The sequence below is a fragment of the Salmo salar genome, chromosome 15 (genome assembly GCF_965601325.2).
Source record: "Salmo salar chromosome 15, fSalSal1, whole genome shotgun sequence".
Classification (NCBI taxonomy): Eukaryota; Metazoa; Chordata; class Actinopteri; order Salmoniformes; family Salmonidae; genus Salmo; species Salmo salar.
The window spans coordinates 40,604,691-40,617,689 of NC_138305.1; the positions used below are offsets into that span (position 1 = coordinate 40,604,691).

At 47.1% G+C, this 12,999-nt stretch overlaps 1 protein-coding gene across 16 annotated transcripts in view; it reads right to left on the reverse strand.

Annotated features, from left to right (window-relative positions):
- The window catches only part of LOC106571353 (receptor-type tyrosine-protein phosphatase kappa), a 176,451-nt gene that overhangs the window by 81,535 nt on the left and 81,917 nt on the right, over positions 1-12,999 (reverse strand). For all 16 annotated transcript variants that reach the window (XM_082961728.1, XM_082961727.1, XM_082961729.1 and 13 more), the window contains 2 exons: positions 3,685-3,766; positions 800-915 (listed from right to left, as the gene is read on the reverse strand). In XM_082961728.1, the coding sequence (XP_082817854.1) occupies positions 800-915; positions 3,685-3,766 (198 nt within the window). The remainder of the gene's footprint in view (positions 1-799; positions 916-3,684; positions 3,767-12,999) is intronic.

Genomic DNA, 12,999 nt, shown 5'->3' on the forward strand with positions numbered 1-12,999 from the left:
GCATGTGTCTGCTCAAATGGTCAGAAACAGACTCCATGAGGGTGGTATGAGGGCCCGACGTCCACAGGTGGGGGTTGTGCTTATAGCCCAACACCATGCAGGACGTTTGGCATTTGCCAGAGAACACCAAAATTGGCAAATTCGCCACTGGCGCCCTGTGCTCTTCACAGATGAAAGCAGGTTCACACTGAGCACATGCGACAGACGTAATAGTCTGGAGACGCCGTGGAGAACGTTCTGCTGCCTGCAACATCCTCCAGCATGACCGGTTTGGCGGTGGGTCGGTCATGGTGTGGGCTGGCATTTCTTTGGGGGGGCCGCACAGCCCTCCATGTGCTCGCCAGAGGTAGCCTGACTGCCATTAGGTACCGAGATGAGATCCTCAGACCCCTTGTGAGACCATATGCTGGTGCGGTTGGCCCTGGGTTCCTCCTAATGCAAGACCTCATGTGGCTGGAGTGTGTCAGCAGTTCCTGCAAATGGCTACCCAGGCTAGTCACTTTTAATAACTTTACCTACATATACATACTACCTCAAATAACCGGTGCCCCCGCACATTGACTCTGTATCAGTAGACCCCCTGTATATAGCCTCGCTATTGTTATTTCACTGCTGCTCTTTAATTACTTGTTACTTGAAACTATTATTCTTATCTGTATTTTCTTTTTAAACTGCATTGTTGGTTAGGGACTCGTAAGTAAGCATTTCACTGTAAGGTCCTGTTGTATTTGGCACATGTGACTTAAAATTTGATTTGTTTTGTTCAGTGGCTAGCCCTGCTCCCAATCTCAGTCCATACCTGCAGCCACAGCCTGTTGTTCACGGTATCCCGGCCGGTGGCGATGCACTGGAAGGTGGCGTTCTGCCCGGCGTTGACTTCCACATCTCCCAGGCGCAGGAAGTGAGGCGATTTATCTACGGGGAAGAAAACAATTACAGCAGTCATAAACGCAGCGCACACGACATGATCAATGCAACCCTGCGGTTTCCCAGCACCCCCCTTTCCTCGCCATGTCAGACGGCAAGTCCTAATAACTACCTCATCTGTCACACAAACACAGCCAGAGCTGAGTGGGTGAAGTGGTTACTGGTAAACACTTTCAATAAACATACACCACTGCTGTGAACGGCCTGGATTATTACAATACACACTTGCACCTCAAATGAAAAGATACTAGTGTTCTAAGAGGGCTGTGGGACAACAGGAAAAAGGAAAGGAAACCTATGAGGTCTGGAAATAAAAGACCCAACAACAACATTAAACTAACATGAGAAGAAGGATGGAGTCTTTTTTTGAAGAAAGAATATTAACAAGCAGAGTTTTGATCTGGACAGCTAAATTATTCATGGTGATTTGGAAGGTTGGCAGCCCAGATGCTGCGTGGTAGTCTGGAGCGGTGCCAGCAGTAATTGAGCACACGTAACTAGGAGGAACGTTTATGAAACAGCGCTAAACTCTGTCTGAACACAACAGGACCAAAACGGTTGTCTGGCTTCACACGGTTGTTAATGTCCAGGGATCCTCGTTACAGATTACCTAACGAGCAAAACGATGGCTTGGATATTCATAGTTTGAATACATTAACTATGACTTTATCAATGTATAGAGACACCAAGTTTCTCTCCTCAACTACAAAGACTTGTGCAAGTTTAAAATTGCTGCATTTAAAATGAATTATCTTTCTTCGATTTGGCTTTGAGAAGGAAAACTCAGTGCCTGTAGTTGTTCTTTTATTTTTTATTCGTGTTTTGGAGTGATTCTGAATTTAATTGTATTCTATAATCAAGCAGTGAATTCAAGTCACAGCCGGAGGGTGATCCTCCAAATTACCCTTAATACTCTGGCGGAAAAACTGATTAGGCATATTTTATGCACATACCATACATACAAAGAGACAGCATCATAGACTGCGAGAGCACTACAGTGTGAGATCTCGAGGCCATTGTGAAGAGAAGAAAAGAGGAGATAATCCAATGGACTAGTGATAGGACCTTAAAAAAAGACCCAAACATAGTGATTTAACTCTAGGGACTATTGCTAAAATAGAGACTGTAAATCACTGTGTCCAATAGTTTGTCAGCTTGGGTGAGTGCTTAGCTAGTTCATTATCATCAGTGCAATGGGTGAATAGAAGCTGGGTGGTTCAGCACACACTAATTTCACACAGAGCTTAGTTAGAGATCCATCCTAGCGTCAGTGCTGCTGAAGAGCAGCAAGCTTCTCTTGAGACAGGGATCAGGAAGAGGCCATGGTGCAAAAGAAAATGGCATTTGCTGATTATCCCCTGTTGGTCCCAATCCAGAGCATTTGTTACTGAAGAGCAACCATGCACTTACTAGGACTATGATTGCTTTACTATAGCACTCACTAAACACTCCAAAGTAGTAAATGGTTGAATGATGGAGAGGGAAGGGTAATTATTATTTAATTATTATTGCTAAATCCAACAGAAATGACCCTCTGGAGTGACGCCATTAGCAGATTATCTCCAAATTAGCCTGGGACGTACCAGTCCCCTGAGTCAATCCACTTACCCCGCTGCCAAATGAGGGGTGGCTAGTGCTCAGTACTGCTCACTGCTCAGATAATTTCTCTGGATGCAGCTGTCAATTTAAATGAATGCTGTTACTGTAGAGGCTAGGGCTGTGTCCAAAATGGCATCCTATTCCCTACATAGTGCACTAAAGGGCTCTGGCCATAAGTAGTGCACTATGTAGGGAATAGGGTGCCATTTGGGATGTAACCTAGGAGGAGGTAGCAGGACAGGATACATGACTGGACACACTGGACTGCACCAGTCTAGTCCTCAAAGGGTGTAGGGTACCTAAACCAGCCATTTTACCCACCATTTAGAATTAACTGTCACAACTAACCATGGTGGTTAGTGTAATAAAGGATTGTTACGCTGTTCAAAAGGATTACAGTCCTAGTTAGGAGCTCTCCTCAGTGAAGGTGAAATCACTACCCCTGTTGTTGCTGGTGCTACTAATTGGGATATCTTTACATTATTTAATGTTAATTCTTTTATCATCCTGGATAGACTATAGAACTGAGGGAATTGTAAAATCCAAATATCTCAACGTTCAGGTTGGACCCCATCCACGTGTAAGAGTGTGAATACAAAGCAAACAACTGGACACACGCAGACTTCTCTTTTTAAAATTACATTTATTCAATAATGAAAAGTCTATTCTTTCTAATGGAGTCTCAGATTCTTGGCATCTGTAGAAACTGTCGGAAACATGCTTAACTGTGTCGTTGTACAATGGTCTCTAGCTGAAAATGGTCTCAGGATGAAAATTAAGAAATCCACAAATATATTTAATGGTCAGGTTATCAGGAAGCCAGGGATTTTTTAAGGTTAACGTTCAAGTACCTCATTGTGCTGAAGTGGGTGGAAGCCGGCTATTACAACCCATAAAGCCATGCTGAGAGAGCACAATTATCCTTTATTACACGGCAAATTCATTTATTAGTATATTTATTTATTCCCTCCTGCGCCGACACTGTTGTTTTCAAATGCAGGTCAGCCCACTTTATTATCTTCCAGCAGCAAACCTTGCTCACCTCATCCTTCCCCTCTACCAGAAGGTCACCTTCTTATCTTAATTTGCGGAGCAACAAAAAACCCATCAGCAGCAATGCAGGAGTGTCTGGTAATTACTGCCTGTGTAATGACTTACCACATGGATAGCTCAAAACCTGGATGTCATCAATCGCAATGAAGCCGGTCTTCCCGTCCGAGACCTCCGCCTCAAATATGACCTGTCAGAAAGAGAGAGAGAGGGGATGTTAACAACACTTATTTCCATCAGGTTTTCACAGATTGATCCCCAATGCTCCATCATTCTGTCCAGGACACTTGTAGGTTCCCGACAAGAAGCTATTTGGTACATCCGCTGTGGGCACTTTATGGTGACGTGGGATGTGATCGTAAACTGAAATCAGGCTTGCACACAGATGGGGAAAAAAGGACCAGTTGTGTGGGCAGAACATATGGTTCAGCCTTAATAGGTTGACACACAATGTAAACCAGAGTTTAACGTGTATACCTTTGTGTGAGGGCTAGCAGGCAATGTCTTACATGTATGGCAGTTTTCAATTGCTGCATCCACAATACAAATTGATGGATGGGCCTCTTCGGCCCACTCACCAAAAATGTGGTTATTTGTTGGAATGTACCCAGCTTTTACAAGAGAAAAAGACAGAGTCCGTCGCCCTTATCTGCACTTAGGATATATCAAACTGGCTCACATGGTGTTGTTCTATTCTGGACACATAAGTATGCCTAAGTGTTGGAGGGCCAAAGAGTACAGATGTACATTTCTATAAATGGTCAATTCAAAAGGTTTTGCCTCCACTTGAAGCTGATTATAGAAAATAGCCCTTCAACATTGTGCACTTTGTTTTTCACAGAACACAAGCTTAAATTCATCTTTCTTAGAATTCACAATGTACTAAATCTATTGTGAGATCTAAAGGACACTTTACAGCTGAATCCTGATCCCCTGAATTTCTAAGCATGACTTTCAGCAAGAAAAGAGAGAGACAGAATAAACATTTACAATAATAGTTCATGCTAGCTGCAGCCTAGCTCTAGCTTAAGGATGGGCAACTGGCGGCCATGTGACGCCCCTTTTGTAAGTCTGCGGGTGAATTCCCCACCCCACCCCCAAAAAAAGGCTCAACATACAGTGGAGGAAAAAAGTATTTGATCCCCTGCTGATTTTGTACGTTTGCCCACGGACAAAGAAATGGTCGGTCTATAATTTTAATGGTAGGTTTATTTGAACAGTGAGAGACAGAATAACAACAAAAAAATCCAGAAAAACGCATGTCAAAAATGTTAGAAATTGATTTGCATTTTAATGAGGGAAATAAGTATTTGACCCCATCTCAAATCAGAAAGATTTCTGGCTACCAGGTGTCTTTTTAAAGGGAGTGCTCCTAACCGCAGCTTGTTACCTGTAAAAAAGACCTGTCCACAGAAGCAATCAATCAATCAGATTCCAAACTCTCCACCATGGCCAAGACCAAAGAGCTCTCCAAGGATGTCAGGGACAAGATTGTAGACCTACACAAGGCTGGAATGGGCTACAAGACCATCGCCAAGCAGCTTGGTGAGAAGGTGACAACATTTGGTGTGATTATTCACAGATTTACATTTACGTCATTTAGCAGACGCTCTTATCCAGAGCGACTTACAAATTGGTGCATTCACCTTATGATATCCAGTGGAACAACCACTTTACAATAGTACATCTATATCTTTTTGGAAGAAACACAAAAGAACTGTCAATATCCCTCGGCCTGGGGCTCCATGCAAGATCTCACCTCGTGTAGTTGCAATGATCATGAGAACGGCGAGGAATCAGCCCAGAACTACACGGGAGGATCTTGTCAATGATCTCAAGGCAGCTGGGACCATAGTCACCAAGAAAACTATTGGTAACACACTACGCCGTGAAGGACTGAAATCCTGCAGCGCCCGCAAGGTCCCCCTGCTCAAGAATACATATACATGCCCGTCTGAAGTTTGCCAATGAACATCTGAATGACTCAGAGGACAACTGGTGAAAGTGTTGTGGTCAGATGAGACCAAAATGGAGCACTTTGGCACCAACTCAACTCGCCGTGTTTGGAGGAGAAGGAATGCTGCCTATGACCCCAAGAACACCATCTCCACCGTCAAACATGGAGGTGGAAACATTATGTTTTGGGGGTGTTTTTCTGCTAAGGGGACAGGACAACTTCACTGCATCAAAGGGACGATGGACGGGGCCATGTACCGTCAAATCTTGGGTGAGAACCTCCTTCCCTCAGCCAGGACATTAAAAATGGGTCGTGGATGGGGATTCCAGCATGACAATGACCCAAAACACACGGCCAAGGCAATAAAGGAGTGGCTCAAGAAGAAGCACATTAAGGTCCTAGAGTGGCCTGGCCAGTCTCCAGACCTTAATCCCATAGAAAATCTGTGGCGGGAGCTGAAGGTTCGAGTTGCCAAACGTCAGCCTCGAAACCTTAATGACTTGGAGAAGATCTGCAAAGAGGAGTGGGACAAAATCCCTCCTGAGATGTGTGCAAACCTGGTGGCCAACTACAAAAAACATCTGACCTCTGGGATTGCCAACAAGGGTTTTGCCACCAAGTCATGTTTTGCAGAGGGGTCAAATACTTATTTCCCTCATTAAAATGCAAATAAATTTATAACATTTTTGACATGCGTTTTTCTGGATATTTTTGTTGTTATTCTGTCTCTCACTGTTCAAATAAACCTACCATTAAAATTATAGACTGATCATTTCTTTGTAAGTGGGCAAACGTACAAAATCAGCAGGGGATCAAATACTTTTTTCCCCCCACTGTACGGTTGTAGTATTTATTAGGATCACCAATTAGTTTGTGCCGAGGCTACTCTTCCTGGGGTCAAAAAGGAAACCACACACACACACACACACACACACACACACACACACACACACACACACACACACACACTAGCACTACATTACAATTTAGCCATTCAGCAGACGCTCCTCATCCAGAGTGACCCACAACTATTGTATTCATCTTAAGATAGCCAGGCGAGACAACCACACATCACAGTCGTATCACATACATAATACAATACATAATGCAAAGCAAAACACAGTCCCCGTTGCGGTGTTCTTTTTTCATTTTTTTTAATTTTTTATCTGGTTTTATTGCTAGCTTGAGTTACCTGTGATGGCAGAGGGTTCCATTTAGTCATGGCTCTATTTAATACTGTTTGTTTCCCAGCCTCTGTTCTGGACAAGGGAACTGTGAAAAGACCTCTGGTTGCATGTCTTGTGTGATACTGATGAATGTCTGAACTGTGTGCCAACTGCTTGAACACATTTCGGTACCTTCAGCACATCAACACCTCACACAAAGACCAACAGCGATGCCATCAATCACTCCTAAACTTTGAGCCAGGAAAGATAAGCATGCATGTCATTGACATTTGTCCTCTGTGTACATCAAAGTGCAATACGTGCTACTCTGTCCTGTAACCACTGCAATTTGCCTAAGTCTTTCTTTGCCGCACCTGACCACATAACTGGGCAGTAGTCCAGGTGCGACAAAACTAGGGCCTGTAGGACCTGTCTGCTTGACTTAGATGTCAAGAAAGCAGAGTAAGAATAGTAGAATACAAGGTGCAAATTTGAAATGTGGTTTTGCATCAGTAGTTTTACTCTTATGTCAGTCACTGACAGACACTCAATTAGCCCATGTCAGCAAAAAATGTTAGGTTGATAAGTTAGTCTAGCGGCCAGCTATCTAAACTTGTAGTAATCATGGTCGAATTACTGACGGGGGGGCCCCATTTGTATTTGATTTGTGTTTATTATGAATCCCCATTAGCTGCCAAAGCATCAGCTACTCTTCCGGGGGTCTGGCAAAATTAAGGCAGTTATACAATTTAAAAAACATTACAATACATTCATAACAGATTTCACATTCATAACAGATTTCACAACACACTAAGTGTGTGGCCTCAGTCCCCTACTCCACTACCATATATCTACAACACAAAATCCATGTGTACGTGTGCGTATAGTGCATATGTTATCATGTGAGTATGCATGGGTCTGTGTCTGTGTTGCTTCACAGTCCCCGCTGTTCCATAAGGTACATTTATATCACTTTTTAAAATTTGACTCTACTGCTTATGTAGAAAAAGCCCATGGAGTTGGTGGAATAATCCTTTAACTCATTGCCACTTACTCAGCTGGGCCAGGGGCACTTTAATTAGGTCAGGTGGAAATGTCCGACAGATCTCCACTCCATAAAAGGAGGAAATCACCATCGCCTGATCGCGCTGCTTTCTCTTCCTTCACTCTGTCAAATCCAGAAGTCCTGTGCGTCCATGAATCCACACTACTCAGTAAATATACCACTTTATGGTTAAAGGAATTCCTGCCTCAGTCTCATCCATTCCTCTGTCACCTGACCCGTGACCACCTGTTCACCCTCACTGTCAGTCATCCTACCTGTCCAGCTACCCACACAGATTCCACTAATCTTTCAATGGTCCTTCAAGCCGGATGATGACGGAACCAAAGACAGGTGGAAAGGAAATGAAGGGGGAGAATGAGGAATTGTGTCCACTGGAAGGAGGGAGAAAGGAAGGGAGAGCAGCGGAGGGAAAGGTCCTGGAACAACGAAAAGGTCCAGGAGCTAAGCCTAAAGTAACAAAGGCTTCATCCTCAACCACCAGTAGTACCAGGAGAACCAGGCAAGCACCTGGTTATCTTAAGGATTATGTAGTTGAGTTTCCCACATCCAAGGGCAAGCCCACCAGAGCTCAAATTGGTGATGGATCAGCTGTACGTTTCAGCCATCAACCATCCCCTCTGGACCAAGGACCAGAAACTGCTTTGGGACGGGAAAGTGGTCTACAGGAAGAACCTATGGAGGAGGTAACTCCCACCGCACAGGTCGACCAGCTTCCTGAGACCAGCTCCGCTCACCCCTTAACTGAAGGGAAATCATCGAGGCACTCTAGACGGAGTGAGAGTTCGACCAGTGGATACCCCTTTAGATGTGGCCATGGCAGCCGCCATTCACTAGCCCTCAGCGAATCACAGACCACTGTCCTACAAGAGAGGATGAAACTATTAGCGTTGGAGGAAATTGAGCGTCAGATTGAGGAGGAACGACAGGCTGACGAACGATGTCACCTATTGGATGTGCAAGCCCGTAGAGCTCTACAGGAAAGGGAATTCATTGCCAAGATACCTGGCACAGCAGCGACGGCACCGTCAAGCAAGAAGGGAATTGGAGGAGGCACGGATGGTCTCATCCTTCCTGGAGAGGAACGAACAGGGAGCTGACCTGACCACCATTCCAGATGGACCTGACCTGTCTGCCTTTCTTTCCCAATCTGCCCCTCTGGTACAGCATGGTACACAGTCCCCGGAGGCTCCAAGGTCAACAGCCAACACGGGGACAGACCACTCCGCAAACGCCCTCTATGCCAGTGACAGAAGTTAGCTTTCCTCCATCTGGACAAAGCATCACTCCTTCGCCTTTTCGCCAATTACCAACCACGGCAAATCATTCCTCTCGTCCAGGGCCTGGACCAGGCCAGTCCTCAGACGGCAGGTGGGAGGGCTCTCACCCAATTCCGGCTGCCACCTATGGAGGGTCTGGGACAGTAGGGGACAGGCCCAATGAGGTCACAGTGGGCTCATCAGAAGTCCCGGGTTTATCCTTCACGCAACCAGAAGATGGAGCCAACATTATGAAACTGCTAGTAGCCTCAGCCTATGGAATTCCCAGACCCAAACTGCCATACTTTGAGAGCGGAAAGGAGAGTGAATTTGTCCTTTTGGAAATGGCATTGGAGAGCCTACTGGGTATTCACAGTCATCTGTCAGAACGCTACAAGTACCAAGTACTAATGGATCACTTGCGGTTTCCCAGTGCATACAAGCTGGCCCAATCCTTTATGCACTCCGCAATACCATACACTGCCTCTCTCCAGGCCCTGAAAGCGAGATATGGCGAGCCAAGCCAGCTAGTCCAGAATGAACTAAACAACATCCTGAACATGTCTCCAATTAAAATGGGAGACCATGCTGCCTTCCAAGAGTTCTCCCTGGCTGTCCAATCCCTGACCTCGATGCTCCAATCCGTTGAAGGAGAAGACGGGAACGAGCTGAAATGTGGCTCCCACGTGGACAGGCTTCTTACCAAGCTTCCAGCGTCCCTCAGAGACAGTTTCGTTGAACATTGTTTGAACAAAGGCATCCTGAAAGAGGGCTTGAGAAGCACCTATGCTCTCAGAGACCTGGCCGCATGGTTGCAGGTGAAAGCGAGGGCGAAGAGCATCGCTCACCAGGCCACAATCTCAGCCATAGTCTACGGGGGAAGGAAGGAGTTTGAACACCAGGAGGGACAGAAAAGGCCAACTCCCACTACTATGTACTTAAATAGTGAAGCTGGGGAGGAACCCGGGAAGAAGACCCTCTCAAGAGCAAGAACATCAAATTTCAGCCTTACTGCCCATATTGCAATAGTAAGGGGCACTTCCTTGGCTCATGCCCCAGGGTAAAAAAGCTCACTCAACCTCAATTGAAGGCTTGGATCACTTCAGGCGAGCGATGCTACAAGTGTGCCCGTAGCCATAAGGCGGAGACCTGCACATTGAGGAAACCCTGCAATCGCTGTACGGAAATCCATCTCACAGTGTTGCATGATGCAATTCCCCAAGCACAGAAAGAGCAGAGTATGCTCACGGTAGGAGCTGTAAAGGAGTTCTACCTCGACCAGCAGAACCGGTCTCCAAGGGTCATGTTGAAGGTGGTCAAGGTCACTCTGTGGAGTGGAGGGAGAAGCATTGATACATTCGCCGTTCTAGATGATGGGTCTGAACGAACAATCATTCTCCCGGCGGCCACCCGACAGCTTAACCTGGAGAGGATCCCCGAGACCCTTAATCTCAGAACGGTGCGACATGATGTTATCCAAATGAAAGGCTCTGCTGTGACCTTCAGCATTTCCCCTTCAGGAAACAGGGACGTGACCTATACTATCACCAATGCCTTCACGGCGGATGGCCTGAAACTTGCAGAGCACTCCTGCCCGGTAAGTGTTCTACAGAAACAATATCCTCATCTCCGAGGATTGCCTCTTCCTAGCCTGGCCAGAGTAGCTCCACTTATCCTGATTGGGTCAGACCACCCACATCTCGTCACCCCGACTGAGCCTATACGAGCTGGACCAGAAGGCGGGCCCGTTGCTGTCCATACATCCTTGGGTTGGGCTGTGCAAGGTCCAGCCCATTTACTTCTCTCCACCCAAGCTGTACAGTCACAGCAAGTCCTCTTCACCAGAAGCAATCCAGCTCCATCCCCCTGTCCAGCTACTGACCTCCTTCGGAATGTTGAGATGCTATGGAAGATGGACACCTTCTCCAACCGGAAGCTACAGGAGGTCACTCGCTCTAAACAAGACTCCTATGCATTAGACCTCCTGGAGAAGCGCACCACCACCACTGAAATGGATGGCGTTCGGAGGTACGCAACCCCACTGCTACGGGTGCCCAACCATCCTCCTCTGGCAACCACGACGCGGGCTGTACTCCCACTATTGCGTGGAACGGAGCGATGCCTGGTGAACAATCCTGAGCTTGCTGAAGTTCATAACCGAGAGATTCATAACCTTGTAAAGGCAGGCTATGTCACCAAAGTGACAACTCAAGAAGAGGGAAACGCACTCGGCGAATCCTGGTATCTCCCTCATCATGTTATCCAGCAACACGGTGGGAAGTACAGACTTGTCTTCAACTGTTCATTCCAAGCTGCTGGTCAAAGCCTGAATGACTGTCTACTCCCCGGACCAATTTTAGGTCCTTCCTTGCTCGGTGTCCTTCTCCGGTTCCGGCAGCACTCTACAGCCATCAGTGGAGACATCAAAGCCATGTTTCATCAGATTCGTCTGCTGCCGTCCGACACTACACTGCTCCGGTTCATATGGCGAGATATAGAACGAGACGCAGAGCCCACAATCTATGAATGGCAAGTACTCCCATTTGGCACCACCTGCAGTCCTTGATGTGTGCCATATACGCTCTGCAGAGACACGCACGGGAGCACCCAGACAGTGACCCAGAAGTATGGGATTCAGTGGAAAATGCCTTCTATGTGGATAACTGCTTATAGAGCATCCCATCCACGGCTGAAGCGAAAGCACTCCTTGACAAAGTACGGAATCTCCTGTCCAAAGGGGGATTTGAGGTCCGACAGTGGGCGAGTAACAGAGCGGAGGTTATCCAGCACCTCCCGCCACAAGCCAGGTCTAGTAGCAGTGAACTATGGCTATCGCAGTCTGGCGCTAACCCACAAGAGCCCACTCTAGGATTGAGATGCAGCTGCATACCGGATACCCTGGGGTACAAGCACCGCTCCGCCCTGAGTACCAAAACCCCCACTCTGCGCACCATCTATCACACCCTGGCCAGTCAATACGATCCCCTTGGGTATATTCTGCCATACACAACCCGGGCCAAAGTCTTAGTCCAGGACCTGTGGCAGACCAAGAGGGACTGGGATGAACCGATCCACCTGGCTGACCTAGTGGAACGATGGATCTGTTGGGAAACAGAGTTATCGGAGCTCTCTGAAGTCCAAATGCCAAGATGTTATGTACCACCCTGTGCTGACCAACTGGGATCATGCCTGGAACTGCATGTGTTCTGTGACGCTTCAGAGCGAGCTTATGGGGCGGTTTCCTATCTAAGAGTGGAGTATAAGGCAGGCCACATCCATGTATCCTTCGTCATGGCCAGGTGCAGGGTCGCACCCAAGAAGCAGTTGTCAATGCCTAGGCTGGAACTCAGTGCTGCCCTTTCCGGAGCCCAGTTGGCATCAACCTTGCGAGCCGAGCTCACCTTGCCAATCCAAAGGGTCATCTACTGGAGTGATTCAACTACTGTATTGACTTGGCTCAAGTCGGAGTCCCGCAGGTATAAGGTGTTCGTCGGAACTCACATTGCGGAAATCCAAGACCTAACAGAAGTCCAAGACTGGAGGTATGTTGACAGCGTAAACAATCCTGCTGATGACGTTACTCGTGGTAAAACACTTAAGGAACTGGCTCAACCCCATCGCTGGAGTTTGGGGCCACCATTCTTGTCCAAACCAGAGAACGAGTGGCCGACAGCCCCCAGGCGTGCAGCCCCTCCGCAACCAACTGAAGCTCATGAGTTAAGGAAGTCCACCCAATGCTACAGCATCTCTATGGAACCGACAACAGCTCTCCCTGACATGACACAATCCCAAAACCTGCCGGATCTGATCACCGCCACAAACCAGACCTCAGATGGGGTGGCTTCCATACCCACCTCCCTCGCGGCAGAGACACTACTCCTCCAGCATGCACAAGCAGTTAGCTTCCCTGAGGAGCTAAAAGCTCTGAAAGCCGGTAGGGAGGTGGCTAAGGACAGCCGTCTTCTCTCTCTGGCCCCA